The sequence below is a fragment of the Polypterus senegalus genome, chromosome 3 (genome assembly GCF_016835505.1).
Source record: "Polypterus senegalus isolate Bchr_013 chromosome 3, ASM1683550v1, whole genome shotgun sequence".
Taxonomy (NCBI): Eukaryota; Metazoa; Chordata; class Cladistia; order Polypteriformes; family Polypteridae; genus Polypterus; species Polypterus senegalus.
Window position 1 is genome coordinate 87,469,129 of NC_053156.1, and position 13,666 is coordinate 87,482,794.

At 37.9% G+C, this 13,666-nt stretch overlaps 1 protein-coding gene across 1 annotated transcript in view; it reads right to left on the minus strand.

Annotated features, from left to right (window-relative positions):
- The window catches only part of ppil4 (peptidylprolyl isomerase (cyclophilin)-like 4), a 46,418-nt gene extending 41,689 nt beyond the window's left edge, over positions 1-4,729 (minus strand). Inside the window, exons 1-2 of the mRNA XM_039747567.1 lie at positions 4,611-4,729; positions 845-912 (exon numbers count right to left, since the gene is read on the minus strand). Of these exons, the coding sequence (XP_039603501.1) occupies positions 845-912; positions 4,611-4,680 (138 nt within the window). The 5' untranslated portion in view covers positions 4,681-4,729. The remainder of the gene's footprint in view (positions 1-844; positions 913-4,610) is intronic.
- Between the last annotated feature and the right edge of the window lie 8,937 nt (positions 4,730-13,666).

The following is a 13,666-nucleotide window of genomic DNA, read 5'->3' on the forward strand; positions in this document are numbered from 1 at the left end:
CTGTATGACAAACTGTTCATAACAATCACTGGGTACAGCATTTACCATTTCACATTAAAAAAAATATATTAGCTCCGATAGTATTATTATTATTATTATTAAGAGATGTCAGGGTTGTGCAGTGGTTAGGGATGCTTCTTCAGAGCTCCTCAGTGCTGGGATCAAATCCTGCCATGGGCATTGTCTGTGTGGGGTTTTTCACTGGGAATGCCACTTCAGTCCCACATCCCAAACTTGTGCAGTATAGGTTCATTAGTAACTCTAAACTGGTCCCATATGGGTTAAGGTTTGTATGTGAGGAAGTATGTCCTGTGATGGACAGGTTTCCAGTCTAGGCATGATTCACTTCCTGCACCCAGTGTTGCCAGGATAGACTCCAGTACTTGTGGCCATTAACTGGATGAAGTGGGTTTAATAATGAAACTATTATTATTAAGGTTTAATCCAATACAGTGACACAAGAAAAATAAGGTGCAACATAGGAGCTTTTCTAGACAAGAAGCCAATACATGAATGGACTCAATCACACACATGCCCACATTCCTTTGTATTGAGCAATTTAAAATTTATTATTCTACCATAGTTTAAGAGGACATTAGGGTGTCTGTAAAAGCACACTGATATACTATACTAGGGGAAAACTCGATATATTCTGTGACCAAGCCAGGAATCAAACCCAAATAGAGCAGTGAAAATGATGCACTAACCACAAACCAATAACAAAGATCTTTGTTTAAGGTAGTCCTAAAAAAAGAAAACATCTTCAAGAAAGGGAAGCAAATTAGTACATTTACAAAAGTTTCTGGCATGAACAAACCTTAATAGAAAAATGTAAAGCTCTTACTTGGACTTTGTGAATAAGACAGTAGTTGTAGTATTTTATCTTGCATAACTTCAAAAAATTCAAGGAAGCTGTGATAAGATTAAAGCAAAAAAAGAAAGGTTTTTAGTTTTAATTTAGAGATACATATAAAATCCACTATATATACAGTATAGTACCCTCCATAATCTTTGGGACAATGACACATTTTTTCTTGATTTGCTCCACGGTGTAAAAATACAAATCAAACAATTCAGATTTGATCACAGTGCACATCGCAGACTTTAATTTAACAGTGGTTGAATACATTTCAGTCAGCATGCAGCATGCAGAAATGACAACACTTTTCCTACATGGTCCCCCATTTCATGCCACCATAATCTTTGGGACATAGCAATGGTAGGTATGTTAAAACAATCATTTTTAGTACTTTGTTGCATATCCCATGCATACAATGACTACTTGAAGTCTGCAATGTATAGACATCACCAGGTGCCGAGTATCTTTTGTGGTGATGCTCTGCCTAGCCACTAACGCAGTCATCTTCAGCTCCTGCTTGTTACTGCGGCTTGCCCCTTAAATTTTCTTTTCAGCATATGGAAGGCATTCTCAGTTGGATTTAAATTGGATGGATTGGCTTGGTTGGCCATTTAAGAAATCTTCATTTTTGTCTTTGCCTTAACAGAATGTTTGTGATCATAATCATATTGTAGGATGAAGCGCCTTCCAATGAGCTTGGAGGCATTTACTGGAATTTAAGCAAACGAGGTATCTATGCACATCTCAGAGCTATCAGCAGTTACACCATCAATGAAGATAAGATAAGTGGGCCAGCCATTCATACTCAAACCATAACACCCCCACCACCATGTTTAACAGCTGAGGTGGCAGAATTTGGATTTTGGGCAGTTCTTTTTCATCTCCACACTTTGTTCTTGCCATCACTCTAATACAGGTTCATCTTTGTCTCATCTGTCCAAAAAACCATTTCCCAGAATTCTGCAGGCTTGTTTAATACTTTTTAACAAACTGTAATCTGGCTGTCCTGTTTTTGTGGTTAACTAGTGGTTTGCATCTTGCAGTCTGGCCTATTTCTGTTCATGAAGTCTTCTCGGACATCACATCTGCCTCCTGGAGACAGTTTCTAATCTGTGGGACAAGCTTTTGGGGGATTTACCATAGCCAGGATTCTTCTGCACTGGAGGTCCTCTTTGGCCACCAGTCCCTTTGCAATTACTGAGCTCATTAGTGTATTCTTTCTTCTTAATGATATTCCAGACAATTGATTTAGGTAATTCTAATGCTTTACCAATGTATCTAATGGATTTAATCTTGTTTTCAGCTTCATAATGGCTCCCTTGACTTTCATTGGCACAGCTCTTGTCCTCATGTTGCAGAATGGCAACTTGTGTGCTGTACAAACTGAAAGCAGACACTGGCTTAATGAACCGATTCCAACAGACTAATTAGCTGACACTGCCTGCCAGTGAATAAAAGGGGAATGGGTCCGTGGTAGGGGTAATTTTTTGTTTTTTTTTTTGTTATGAGAGTATGTGATTGCTGATGTGATAGGTAATGGAATACAGAAAAAGACAGTGTTGGGCTGGCAGATAATTTTTAAGAGAGCTGGACCAAGTGCAGTGAATGCTCCAGAAGTGTGTCAGTAATCATGTCAGTTGAGCAGTGGAACTGATGAGAGGGAGAGAAAGCACTGGAAGATGGATAGAAAAAGGAGGTTTAAAGATAAGTGAGGTGCCCCAGAACAAGGAAGAAGTCACGGCAGTAGTGGTTCGGACCTACATGGACAGTCTGGGATGCAGCAGGTTGTGTCATGGAAAAAGACAGATATAGCAGCCTCTGCGGATGGGCAAGGAGCTCTGGAAACCCAGCAGACTGTGCATAGTGCAGTTCTGATCTCTGTGGGAGATCAAAGATGTGATGGGCTGTGACTTTAATCTCTCCCATTGTCATGACAGTAAGAGAGAGAGATCTGAGGAAGGACGAAAAGAATTTTAACTCTCCACCACTTGAGATTTTACCTTTATTCATTGGAATTATTTATTTGAACACCCAAAGACACATTATTGATTTTATTAGGTGACCGTAAGTGTAATTTCCAGTAATTATTGTCTAGCTGTCGACAGAAAAGAGACATTATTTAACACTTGGCATCAACGTTTAATAATGTCAAAACTTCCAAGGTGAACCCACACCACTGGTGCCAAACACCTCCTCACCGCTCTGCAGGCAAGACAGTCTCCAGGGAGCTGAAATTTGGCTTCAAAGGAAGAAGAGAGAGGTAGTTGGCGACTTTAAGTGGACAGCCAGTCTCGTTTAAAATGGTTGAATCCCAAAACGATTGAGAAACAGATAGAACTTAATTTTTACAGAAAGTCTTTAAAAAAATAGATAGATAAATAAATATATATACACACACAGAGCAGCAGTAAGGAAACCAGGGTTAGGGTTTATGTCCCAGATCCTCCCTGCATGTTTGCATGTTCTCTCAGTGTCTATGTGGGTTTCCCCCCACTGTTCAAAGAAATGTAGTTTAGGTATAGGTAGACTGTCGATACTAAATTGACCCTAATGTGTGGTCGGTCATTCGGTCTGTGTCTGTGTGTGTGTATTTGTGTTTGCCCTGCAAAATGCAATGGACTGGTGCCTGGTCCACGGTTTGTTCCTGCCTTGGCCCCATGTTAGCTGGGATGGGCTAATAACTGACTGACACAACAGAATTACTAAAAAAGAAGAAAATTTAAAAAGAAATCTACTGATTGTACAGTGGTCAAAACAACAGTTTGCTATTTTAAATATCCTTTTTTAAAACATGGATACACTGCTTTCTCAAAGCACAGAATATTCTGTTTTAAGACTATTCTTTATGATGGGACACCGGTACTCTTCGCCTTCTATAAAGCACAAGAACGGGCTGGATATTGTTTTTAATTTATAAAATATGCTTCACTTTAGAAAACAGTTTCATGTGGTAATCTAATATATACCATGATTGTGAAGAAATAACTCATTCTTTAATGACTACATCCCTTCTCACTTCTCCGTTCCAGGAATTAACTTCCCATACATATTAGGTATTCAGACTCAAATTTATTGCCTAATAAACAACTTAAAAACTTTTTTTTTTTTTTTTAAATTGGCTTTTTTATGTCTTAGACTTTTTCTTGTTATTTCTACACGTAAAAGCTGTTTAATATTATTTGATTGCGTTGAATATTTACTTGTTTAAACATATAACGTCAATAAAACATACACTATCCAAAAGCGCACACCTTGAACTCCTTACGCCAATTGTTTAGTTACAGTCTACAGTCTATACGTGCATTACTGTCTTACCCTAAAGTGGCTATCACTGGAGCATGACAAGCTGCAAACTTTTTCGCGTGGAAACCGCCGGTTTGGAGGACATTCTTGTAATCAATTATTCCATGTTCACTGTCTTTTTTTAAGCAAAGCAAGTTTAAGGTTAACGAAGGACTCATTTTCAACACGGTTGTCATCTGCCTTCATCGAAAGTATGTTCTGAACCGATTCTACGCTTCTCGTGCACAGTTTGGAGCGAATTAATCTGGAAGAAGTTGTTTTTTTTAATAAAAGTTAATACAAACAAGCACGAAGGAAAATAGAAATCAAAGGTGTCAACGGTTTGTAAATATATTGTACTGTTTCCTTTGAAAATAATAAGGGCCTTTAAGAGCAAATAAAATCCAACATGCAATTCCCATGTGAATTGTGAGGCAGACCGGTAGATGTAAGAAGGAAATTTCCATACCTCGTGGTCTTTCATCCGTATATAAGTCAATAACAATGTCTCCTAACGTCGTCTCCAACAACACTGCCATAGTCTCTGTGTCTACTTCAAAACAACACGCGTGGCACCAGATGATTACGTCACATATAGAGCATTGTTGTGACGTAATCCGTGTGCGTCAACACGTGAGTCGGAAACAGTCGTGTACGCCTACGTGAACTAGAGCGCAAGTTAACACTCTAATGAGCAGCAAGCGCTTTGTTAAAAAATAAAGAAATGGCCGGCGTCATTCAAGTCACAATCAATTTATTGCAATAATTACTGTACTTTTAACAGTTTTTATCAGTGTATAAAATTAGAAGATTTACTTGTATGTGATGTTGTACAGTGATGAACGGGGCTGTAAACTTTCCTTTTTGTGTACTTTTGCAAAAAAAAAAAACAACGCATGAGAAGGACACCTGTTGCGTGCTCTTTATACAGTATATTGTATCCTTAATACACAACTAACATTATGTTAAAGCAGAACACCTAGAGGACGGTGATGAGCTAGTTATTGCCAGTCTAGGGTGGGTTTATGTCTTGAGCTCAAAGCTGCTGGGATGAGCACTGCCACATCATAGTCACAAACTGCCTGGAACGGATACGTGTCCGACAGATCATTTTAAACATATAAATTATATTAAACAAATATTTTACATTATAAAAATAGAATTTGGTTTAAACATTACTCGACTAAAGTTTAAACTCATGATTTAGCTTTGGAAGTTATTGACCAAAAGATCAGATTCAGGATTGGAGCTCTTCTTTGACCAGAATGATGTCAGAAAGGTCCTTCAGCAAATCTATCTATCTATCTATCTATCTATCTATCTATCTATCTATCTATCTATCTATCTATCTATCTAAAATAAAAAAAAATACACGTGGCCAAACATTATAAGTGGACCTCATACCTGTGCAGAGCTACTCTGTCCAATATCCCACTCTATATCTGAGATGACTCTGAATTTACATCAGTTGCCCAGACTCTGGAATACTGGCAAATGTTATTCCAATAGCAAAAACTTTACGATCAAAAGCACTAAAGGAATTTAATCCAATGGCTTTATCTTCTCAAATCATGAAATCATTTGAGAAGTTACACACTTATTAAACAAATCCCAGGCCTATCTGGATACTCATACAGAGCAAACAGGGAGTGGAACTACAGCAACACTTCCCAATCTACCATAAGAGCACTTGGAAAGACCAACATGCCATGTACGCTTGCTGTTTATTGATCTGTTGTCAGCTTTTAATACAATCCAGCCCCATATTTCAGTTGATAAACTGATTGATCGATTCTGTTTGGGCCCTTTCTTGGTGGGGTAAATTCTGGATTTTTTAACTAACAGAACACACAGACAGTTACTGGCTATTTTTCTACCAGCTACAATTCATATGTTGTGTGACCTCAGGGGTGCTGTCTATCACCTCATTCATTTATCATATATATAAGTGACTTCAGGAGTTCACACAAAGACAGACATACTGTATCCTGAAATATGCAGATGACTCTTGTCATTTTGAGTCTTCTACAAAGTAAGGGGGGTAGCCATGGACCTGTTGTTGATTAGTTTGTGTAATGGTATGATCTTTCCTTTTTACAGCTAACTATTTCAAAGACAAAGGATGTGGTTGTAGATCTCAGGTGCGCCACTCCTTCCACTGCCTGAGCTCTCTCAGCTACTGAGAGACAGTAGAGATGGTAGAGCACTACAAATAGCTGGGGACAATCATTAATAATAAGAATAAACTTTGATCTCAACACTGAACAAATTTGTAAGATGGGACCAAAATGGTCAGGTTAGGTCAGGTTGGGGAGCATGCACTGGTAAACTGTAGTGTGTTGCCACACTCACCACATGACAAAACAGCTTGGGATCCTCACTGGCACAGGCAGACACGCGGTCCAGTTGTGCCCAAGGAAATGACCATCTATCTGCTACAGTCAGGTGTTACATGGGTGTCTCCCTGGCCTGCCCAGCCACTCGGGTCTTTAACAATGAGGATGCTGTGAGTTGGATCACCCACAAGGAATTACGCCAAATGGCCGTGGTGACTTTACTGATACTCCCTCACAATGCAGGTAATGTGTCTTATTTGGAAATCTATGAGCAACTGTTCATTTGACACGAAGTCAAACCAGCGGTACCCAAGGATACTCCGAAGAGGCACAGTGCCGAAGGAGTCCAGTCTTTGTCCATATCTTGCAACCATATAGCAAAACAAGAAACACCCCGACTCTAAAGACTTGGACCTTCATCCTTTTGCAAAGTTTTTGGGAGTGATACACACAGACATAGCTTTTCTTTTTTTAGAAAACTCAACTGTTTAATAGTGGACAAAACAATAATGACACTGTTTTAAAAGTCTGTCATTGAATCTGTTGTTGCATTTGCTTTTATATGTTGCTTTGGCAACCTCCGCATTAATAATACAAACCATCTTTCTAAATAACATTAAAAAAGCTAGCAGTAAAATTGGTAGTTTGCAGCACACCTTTGTCACTGAAGTGTATTATGAACAGTTTAGAAAGAAGGCTGACCCCAGTCTGTCAGACAGTAGAAATCTTATTTTTCCTAAACTCCAACGGTTGCCATCAGGTTGCAAATTTAGGTTCCCGAGGGTAAAAAACAACAGATTTAAGAAGTCTTTTACCCCCAGAGGTTTACACTTATTCAGTTGTATTAGTTGCAGGGATCCTGCGGAATTCTGAATTCTTTTTATTGTGTACTGTTAAAGGTAATTCATTCTGCATGTTTGTACTGATAATAACACTAGTTGTCAGCTGTTGTGTCACGGCTTATTTTTTTGTATCTGTGTAACAGTGTGATTTTGTGTTGCTGCAAACAAATTTCCCTCTGGGATAATAAAGTCTGGTTAACTTACCTGAATCATTATTTAACAGTAAGCCTAATAAGCATCAAGCATCAGAGTTAACATAGTAAAAGTAATTACTAAGGAAATTAAGAAAATGAATGAGCATCACGTGTCAAGAACAGTTGTAGAGGTAAGCAGTCAGCAATGAATTTAAGACAAGGAGTGAGTTTTACTAACAAGCTGGAATTCTATGAGGAAGCATCAAAAGGACACAATTGAAGAGGTGAATATGACATATCTGGAACTGAAAGAAATGGGAATTCAAGGCACAGTATGCAGGTGGTGCGCAATTGGATTAAACACTGGGGGGGAAAAGGGTTATGGTGAGAGGAATATGTTCAGAATTAGGTTTACTTTGGGGAACAATGGTGAGACAGCTGCTCTTTTTAATAAATTAGGGGGCTTTGCCCCCTGCTTGCTTTGCTTGCCAACCCCCCTGCCTGCGCTATGTGCCAGCAACTTCGCGTCACTGCCGCTTGTGTGTGTGGATTTCACTTTCATCAAACAACAAAACTTTTAATTTTCATGGATAGGCCTCTTCATTGGGAATAAACACTACTTTTCCCCGATGGCAACACAGACGACCTGCAAGTCTCCGACTTAAAGTTTAAAGCCAAACAATATCTACATACTTCTGTCATATCACCTATGTCCATATATTTGATCTCTATTCGCTTTTACCTTTTCATCAATATCGCATTGAATTTTGATTCCGTGTTTGGAATTACATCGCTGCAATGCAATATATAACTGCCCATGAGTGAATATCATTTCTTTCTCTCTTCACCAATGGTGTCTGACAATAGCATTTACACAAATGAGAAATGATTGAACCGTGTGCGTGGTTGTAAATGTTTTAGATGTGGGCAGGGCTTTTCCAAATCTCTTTGCATAAAGTCTTGTCTCGCAGGGCTTGAAATTTTCACTTTCACCAAACAACAAATCTTTTAATTCTCGTGGATACACCTCTTCATTGGGAAGAAACACTACTTTTCCCTGATGGCAACACGAATTAAACGATCTACAAGTCTCTGACTTAAAGTTTAAATCCAAACAATATGTTCAATCTATTTTCGCTGTTCCATTATTTCACCGACTAATAATTTCTGCTTGTTTGCGCTGATGCGATCATTACTATCATTTTTTGAGACTTAAGAGCTTTTGTACTTCCATTATCTTTAACCTGCTCTGCATGTGTATTGCGCCAATATTTTTGAATTCTTTACGATGTTCTACTTTATCATCTACTCTTTGGCTTTTATTTCCATGCCCAGGCGTGGTTAAATCTCTTGGCACAAAGTCTTGTCTCGTGGGATGTGAAAGTGTCTCTCTGAGAAAGTCATGTCTCGTCTCTCTTCCGAAGATTTTTTTATTATAATAGAGATGTAAAAGATCTGAATAAGGATTTTAAAAAAGGCTGGTTAGGTTTATACTAGGTGGGAGAGCAGATAATCTAGAATCAGCCTGACCTGTGCAGATTTGTGACAGATGATATTTAATGTAAGTAAATGTAATGTATTGCATGTAGGAAGTAAAAATATTAGATTTAAATATGATGGGAGTGTTGAAAGCTGAAAATACAACTTATTAGGAGGATCTAAGAGTTGTAGCAGAGTCAACACAATCTACACCTAGGCAGTGTATGGAATACATTTAGAAAGCTAATAGGACGTTAGGTTATATAGCACAATGTTAAGTACAAATCACGCGAAACTAAGCTTCATAACATGCTAGTGAATCCTCACCTTGGGCATTTGGTATCCATTTTAACACCAGAGAAAGCCCAGATAAAATCACCTACACAGAGCTGCAAGGTATGAGATGTTATGAAAGATTTGAGGAGTTAATCCTGTTAAGCTCTTGAGAGACTGAGAATTGTCATTATTAAAGTATTTAAAATTATGAAGGAAATTACTAAGGTGGACCACGGCAGTTACTTCAAATTAAGCTCCACAACTACACATGGGAGAAGATGGGAACTTCTTCAATCAATCAATCAACATTTATTTATATAGCACATATTCATACAAAAAAATGTAGCTCAAAGTGCTTTACAAAATGAATAGAAAAATAGAAGACACAATAAAAGATAAACATAAGTCAACATTAATTAACATAGAATAAGAGTAAGGTCAGATGGCCAGGGTGGACAGAAAAAAAAAAAAACTCCAAAGGCTGGAGAAAAAATAAAATCTGTAGGGGTTCCAGACCAAGAGACCGCCCAGTCCCCTCTGGGCAATCTACCTAACATAAATCAAACAGTCCTCTTTGTATTTAGGGTTTTCATGGAAGGACCTGATGATGATGGTCACGTAGACTTCTGGCTTTCAGTCCATCAATGTTGGAGCATCATGATGCTTTGAGTAGGTGGTGGTGGCGCCAAGAAACCGGAAAAAGAAACAGAAGAGAGAGTAGGGGTCAGTACGGATTTTAGAGCCACCATGAATAGTTATTATGAAGAATTGAACATACAGAGTATCAGTATTAAGTTAAAGTGAAGTTATAAAAGGCCATGTTAAAGTAATGTGTTTTCAGCAGTGTTTTAAAGTGCTCTACTGTATTTGCCTGGCGAATTCCTATTGGCAGGCTATTCCAGATTTTAGGTGCATAACAGCAGAAGGCCGCCTCACCACTTCTTTTAAGTTTAGCTTTTGGAATTATAAGGAGACACTCATTTGAAGATCTAAGGTTACGATTTGGAATATAACGTGTCAGGCATTCCGATATATAAGATGGGCGAGATTATTTAAGGCTTTATAAACCATAAGCAGTATTTTAAAGTCAATCCTGAATGACACAGGCAACCAGTGTAGTGACATCAAAACTGGAGAAATGTGTTGGATTTTCTTTTCCCAGTTAGGATTCTAGCAGCTGCATTCTGCACTCGTTGCAAATGATTTATGTCTTTTTTGGGTAGTCCTGAGAGGAGTGCGTTACAGTAATCTAGTCTACTGAAAACAAAAGCGTGAATTAATTTCTCAGCATCTTTCAATGATATAAGAGGTCTAACTTTAGCTATGTTTCTTAAGTGAAAAATGCTGTCCTAGTGGTCTGATGAATATGCGATTTAAAATTCAGATTACAGTCAACGGTTACCCTAAATTTTTACTTCCGTCTTAACTTTTAATCCTAGTGCATCAAGTTTATTTCTGATAACCTCACTGAATCCATTATTGCCAATTACTAAAATTTCAGTTTTCTCTTTATTTAGTTTGAGAAAATTACTATTCATCCATTCAGAAATACCAGTAAGACATTGTGTTAGTGTATCGAAAGAGTCGGAGTCATCAGGTGCTATAGATAAGTACAGCTGTGTGTCATCAGCATAGCTGTGGTAGCTCACGTTGTAACCTGAGATAATCTGACCTAACGGAAGCATGTAGATTGAGAATAACAGCGGACCCAGGATAGAGCCTTGTGGAACACCATATCGGATATCATGTGTCTTTGAGATTTGATTACCACAACTCACAAAAATTTTCTCCCTGCCAGGTAGGATTCAAACCAATTTAAGACACTGCCAGAGAGGCCCACCCATTGACTAAGGCGATTTCTAAGAATATTATGATCAATGGTGTCAAATGCAGCACTCAGATCTAAGAGGATGAGAACAGATAAATGGCCTCTGTCTGCATTTACCCAAGTCATTTACTACTTTAACAAGTGCAGTTTCTGTACTGTGATTTGTTCTGAAGCCTGACTGAAATGTATCAAGAATAGCATGTTTATTGAGGTGGTCATTTAACTGCATAATGACTGCCTTCTCTAGAATTTTACTTAAGAAGGGCAGGTTAGAAATGGGTCTAAAATTTTCAAAGGCAGAGGGTCAAGATTATTTTCTTGAGCAGGGGTTTAACTACAGCAGTCTTAAAACAGTCTGGAAAGACCCCTGTATCTAATGACGAATTAACTATGACCAGAATATTGTCAATTAGCACGCCTGATATTTCTTTGAAAAACCTGGTTGGTATTGGGTCAAGGACGCAGGTGGAGGGTTTCAGTTGAGAGATTATACTATGTAATTCAGGTAAATCTATCCTGGTGAAAGCATTTAATTTGTTTATAATGGAGTACCGGGGCTTTGGAGGTTCTGCAGTGTTGGGGAGATATACTATGTTATCTCTAATATCATTAATTTTTTGAGTGAAAAATACAGCAATGTTCTCACAGGTTTCACTGGAAGTATTCTGGGGGCATTCCTTTGTGTTACCTGGGTTTAACAGACGATCAATTGTTGAAAATAAGACTCTGGGATTACTAGCATTGTTATTTATAATATTAGAGAAATAGCAGCGCCTCTCAAGGCGGACAGTGTTATTGTATTCTGTTATTTTAACCTTCAATATCTCATAATGGATAGTTAGTTTAGTTTTCCTCCATTTACGCTCAGCTCTACGACATGTTCTTTTTAAATCAGACACTCTTTGGGTCTTCCATGGAATAACAGTACTAGAGGATTTTTTAACTGTCTTTTCAGGTGCAACTATGTCAACAGCAGTTCTTACTTTAGAATTAAAGTTTTCCACTTTACTATTTACATTATCCTCGGTATTATAGTTGGCATTATAAACGGACTGATTGCTAAGAATAGTTGTAAGCTTTAAAGCTGCTGATGAGTCAAAGAAGCGTTTTTTAACAAAATGCTTCTCATGAGCGTTTTCTATCTTTATTTCTATATTAAATAGTAGAAGGAAATGGTCTGATAGACCGATATCAATGACCTGCTTTATATCAACTTTAAGTCCTTTAGTAATCACTAAGTCTAACGTATGACCTGCTTTATGTGTAGGCTGATTTACGAGCTGCCTCAAATCAAAAGAGTCCAGGAGGTTCATGAATTCCTTTACCTTTTGGTCACACTGATTGTCGACATGAAAGTTAAAGTCGCCGACTATTAAGAGTGCGTCATAGTTTGTAACTAAAATTGAAACTAAATTCTTGTGTAGATTTCACATTAGAAAGTTTTTTCTTGATTCCGAGAACCATAGACCCATGGAATAAATTACCAAGTGGTGTGGAACAGAGTGGTATTTCAGGGGCTTTCAAAACTGACCTCAGTGTTATTTTGGAAAAAGTCAGTGAATAAAACTAGCAGACCTTATTGTGGTAAATGATCTGTTTTGGACAAAAATCTTTCTAATGTTCTATTATTTAAATGGAACATGAATCATTAATCTGTGCAAACTCTTTGTGATTGCTGGTATCTGGTAGAGTGGTAGCACTGCTGCCTCACAGTATGAGAAACCCAAAGTCACCACCCATCCTGGTCACTTCTTCTGTTTGGATTCAACAATCACTGTGTTCACATATACTGTAAATGTTAGCCTTCCTGGTATCTATAAATTGTCCCAGCATGTTTAAGTAACGGTGTATTAGAGTGTGCTCTGTGCTGGATTAACCTCCCATTCTTGAGTTGTTTCTTCTGCTGAATGCTGCAGTGTTTGGTAATGCTTAGAGAATGAACAGATGTGGGATATGTAAAGTACTGTATGATAGTTTTAGTAAAGGAACAAAAGAATTTGTATAATTTTCCATTAATGATGTATGTGATTAATCTATTTGGCTCAAAACAGCCTTGTGTAAGACTTTATTCATGTACCCATAATTGATAAAATACTTTACATTTGGACATGCTATGTGTAAGACCCTGGATTGGTAGTAGTAGTTTTATTGTAGTATTGTCACATGCTTACGGTCAGACATGCAAGAACAGTTTCAGTGTACTGTAAGTTTGTATAAAGATTGTACACAGAGTTGCTACTTTGTGAACTCAGCTTCCAAATAATGAATTGCCCTATAATTTATACTCTAGTAATATGGATTCAACAGCATGTGAAAGTGTAGCCCAACACGAATGGAGAATAATGACTGTAATGTGTTCCAAAGTAGTTAGCTGCTGTGAGATCTATAATAGCTCATTTAACTCCTTCCCACTGACAAGCAACTAAATTCATGTATAACAGCTGGGAATGCATTCCAGGAACATAAAGTTGGGCCAGGTGCATCTAGTAGAAAAAGTGCATTTATAAATGCTGTAGATGCACAGCTATCACAAATGGTTGCTGTTGATTGACAGCAAGCTTCAAATATCCTTAGGTATTTAAGGTTTTCTCTGCTCACAAGCAACCCAATGACCTACTCTTATACTGTTA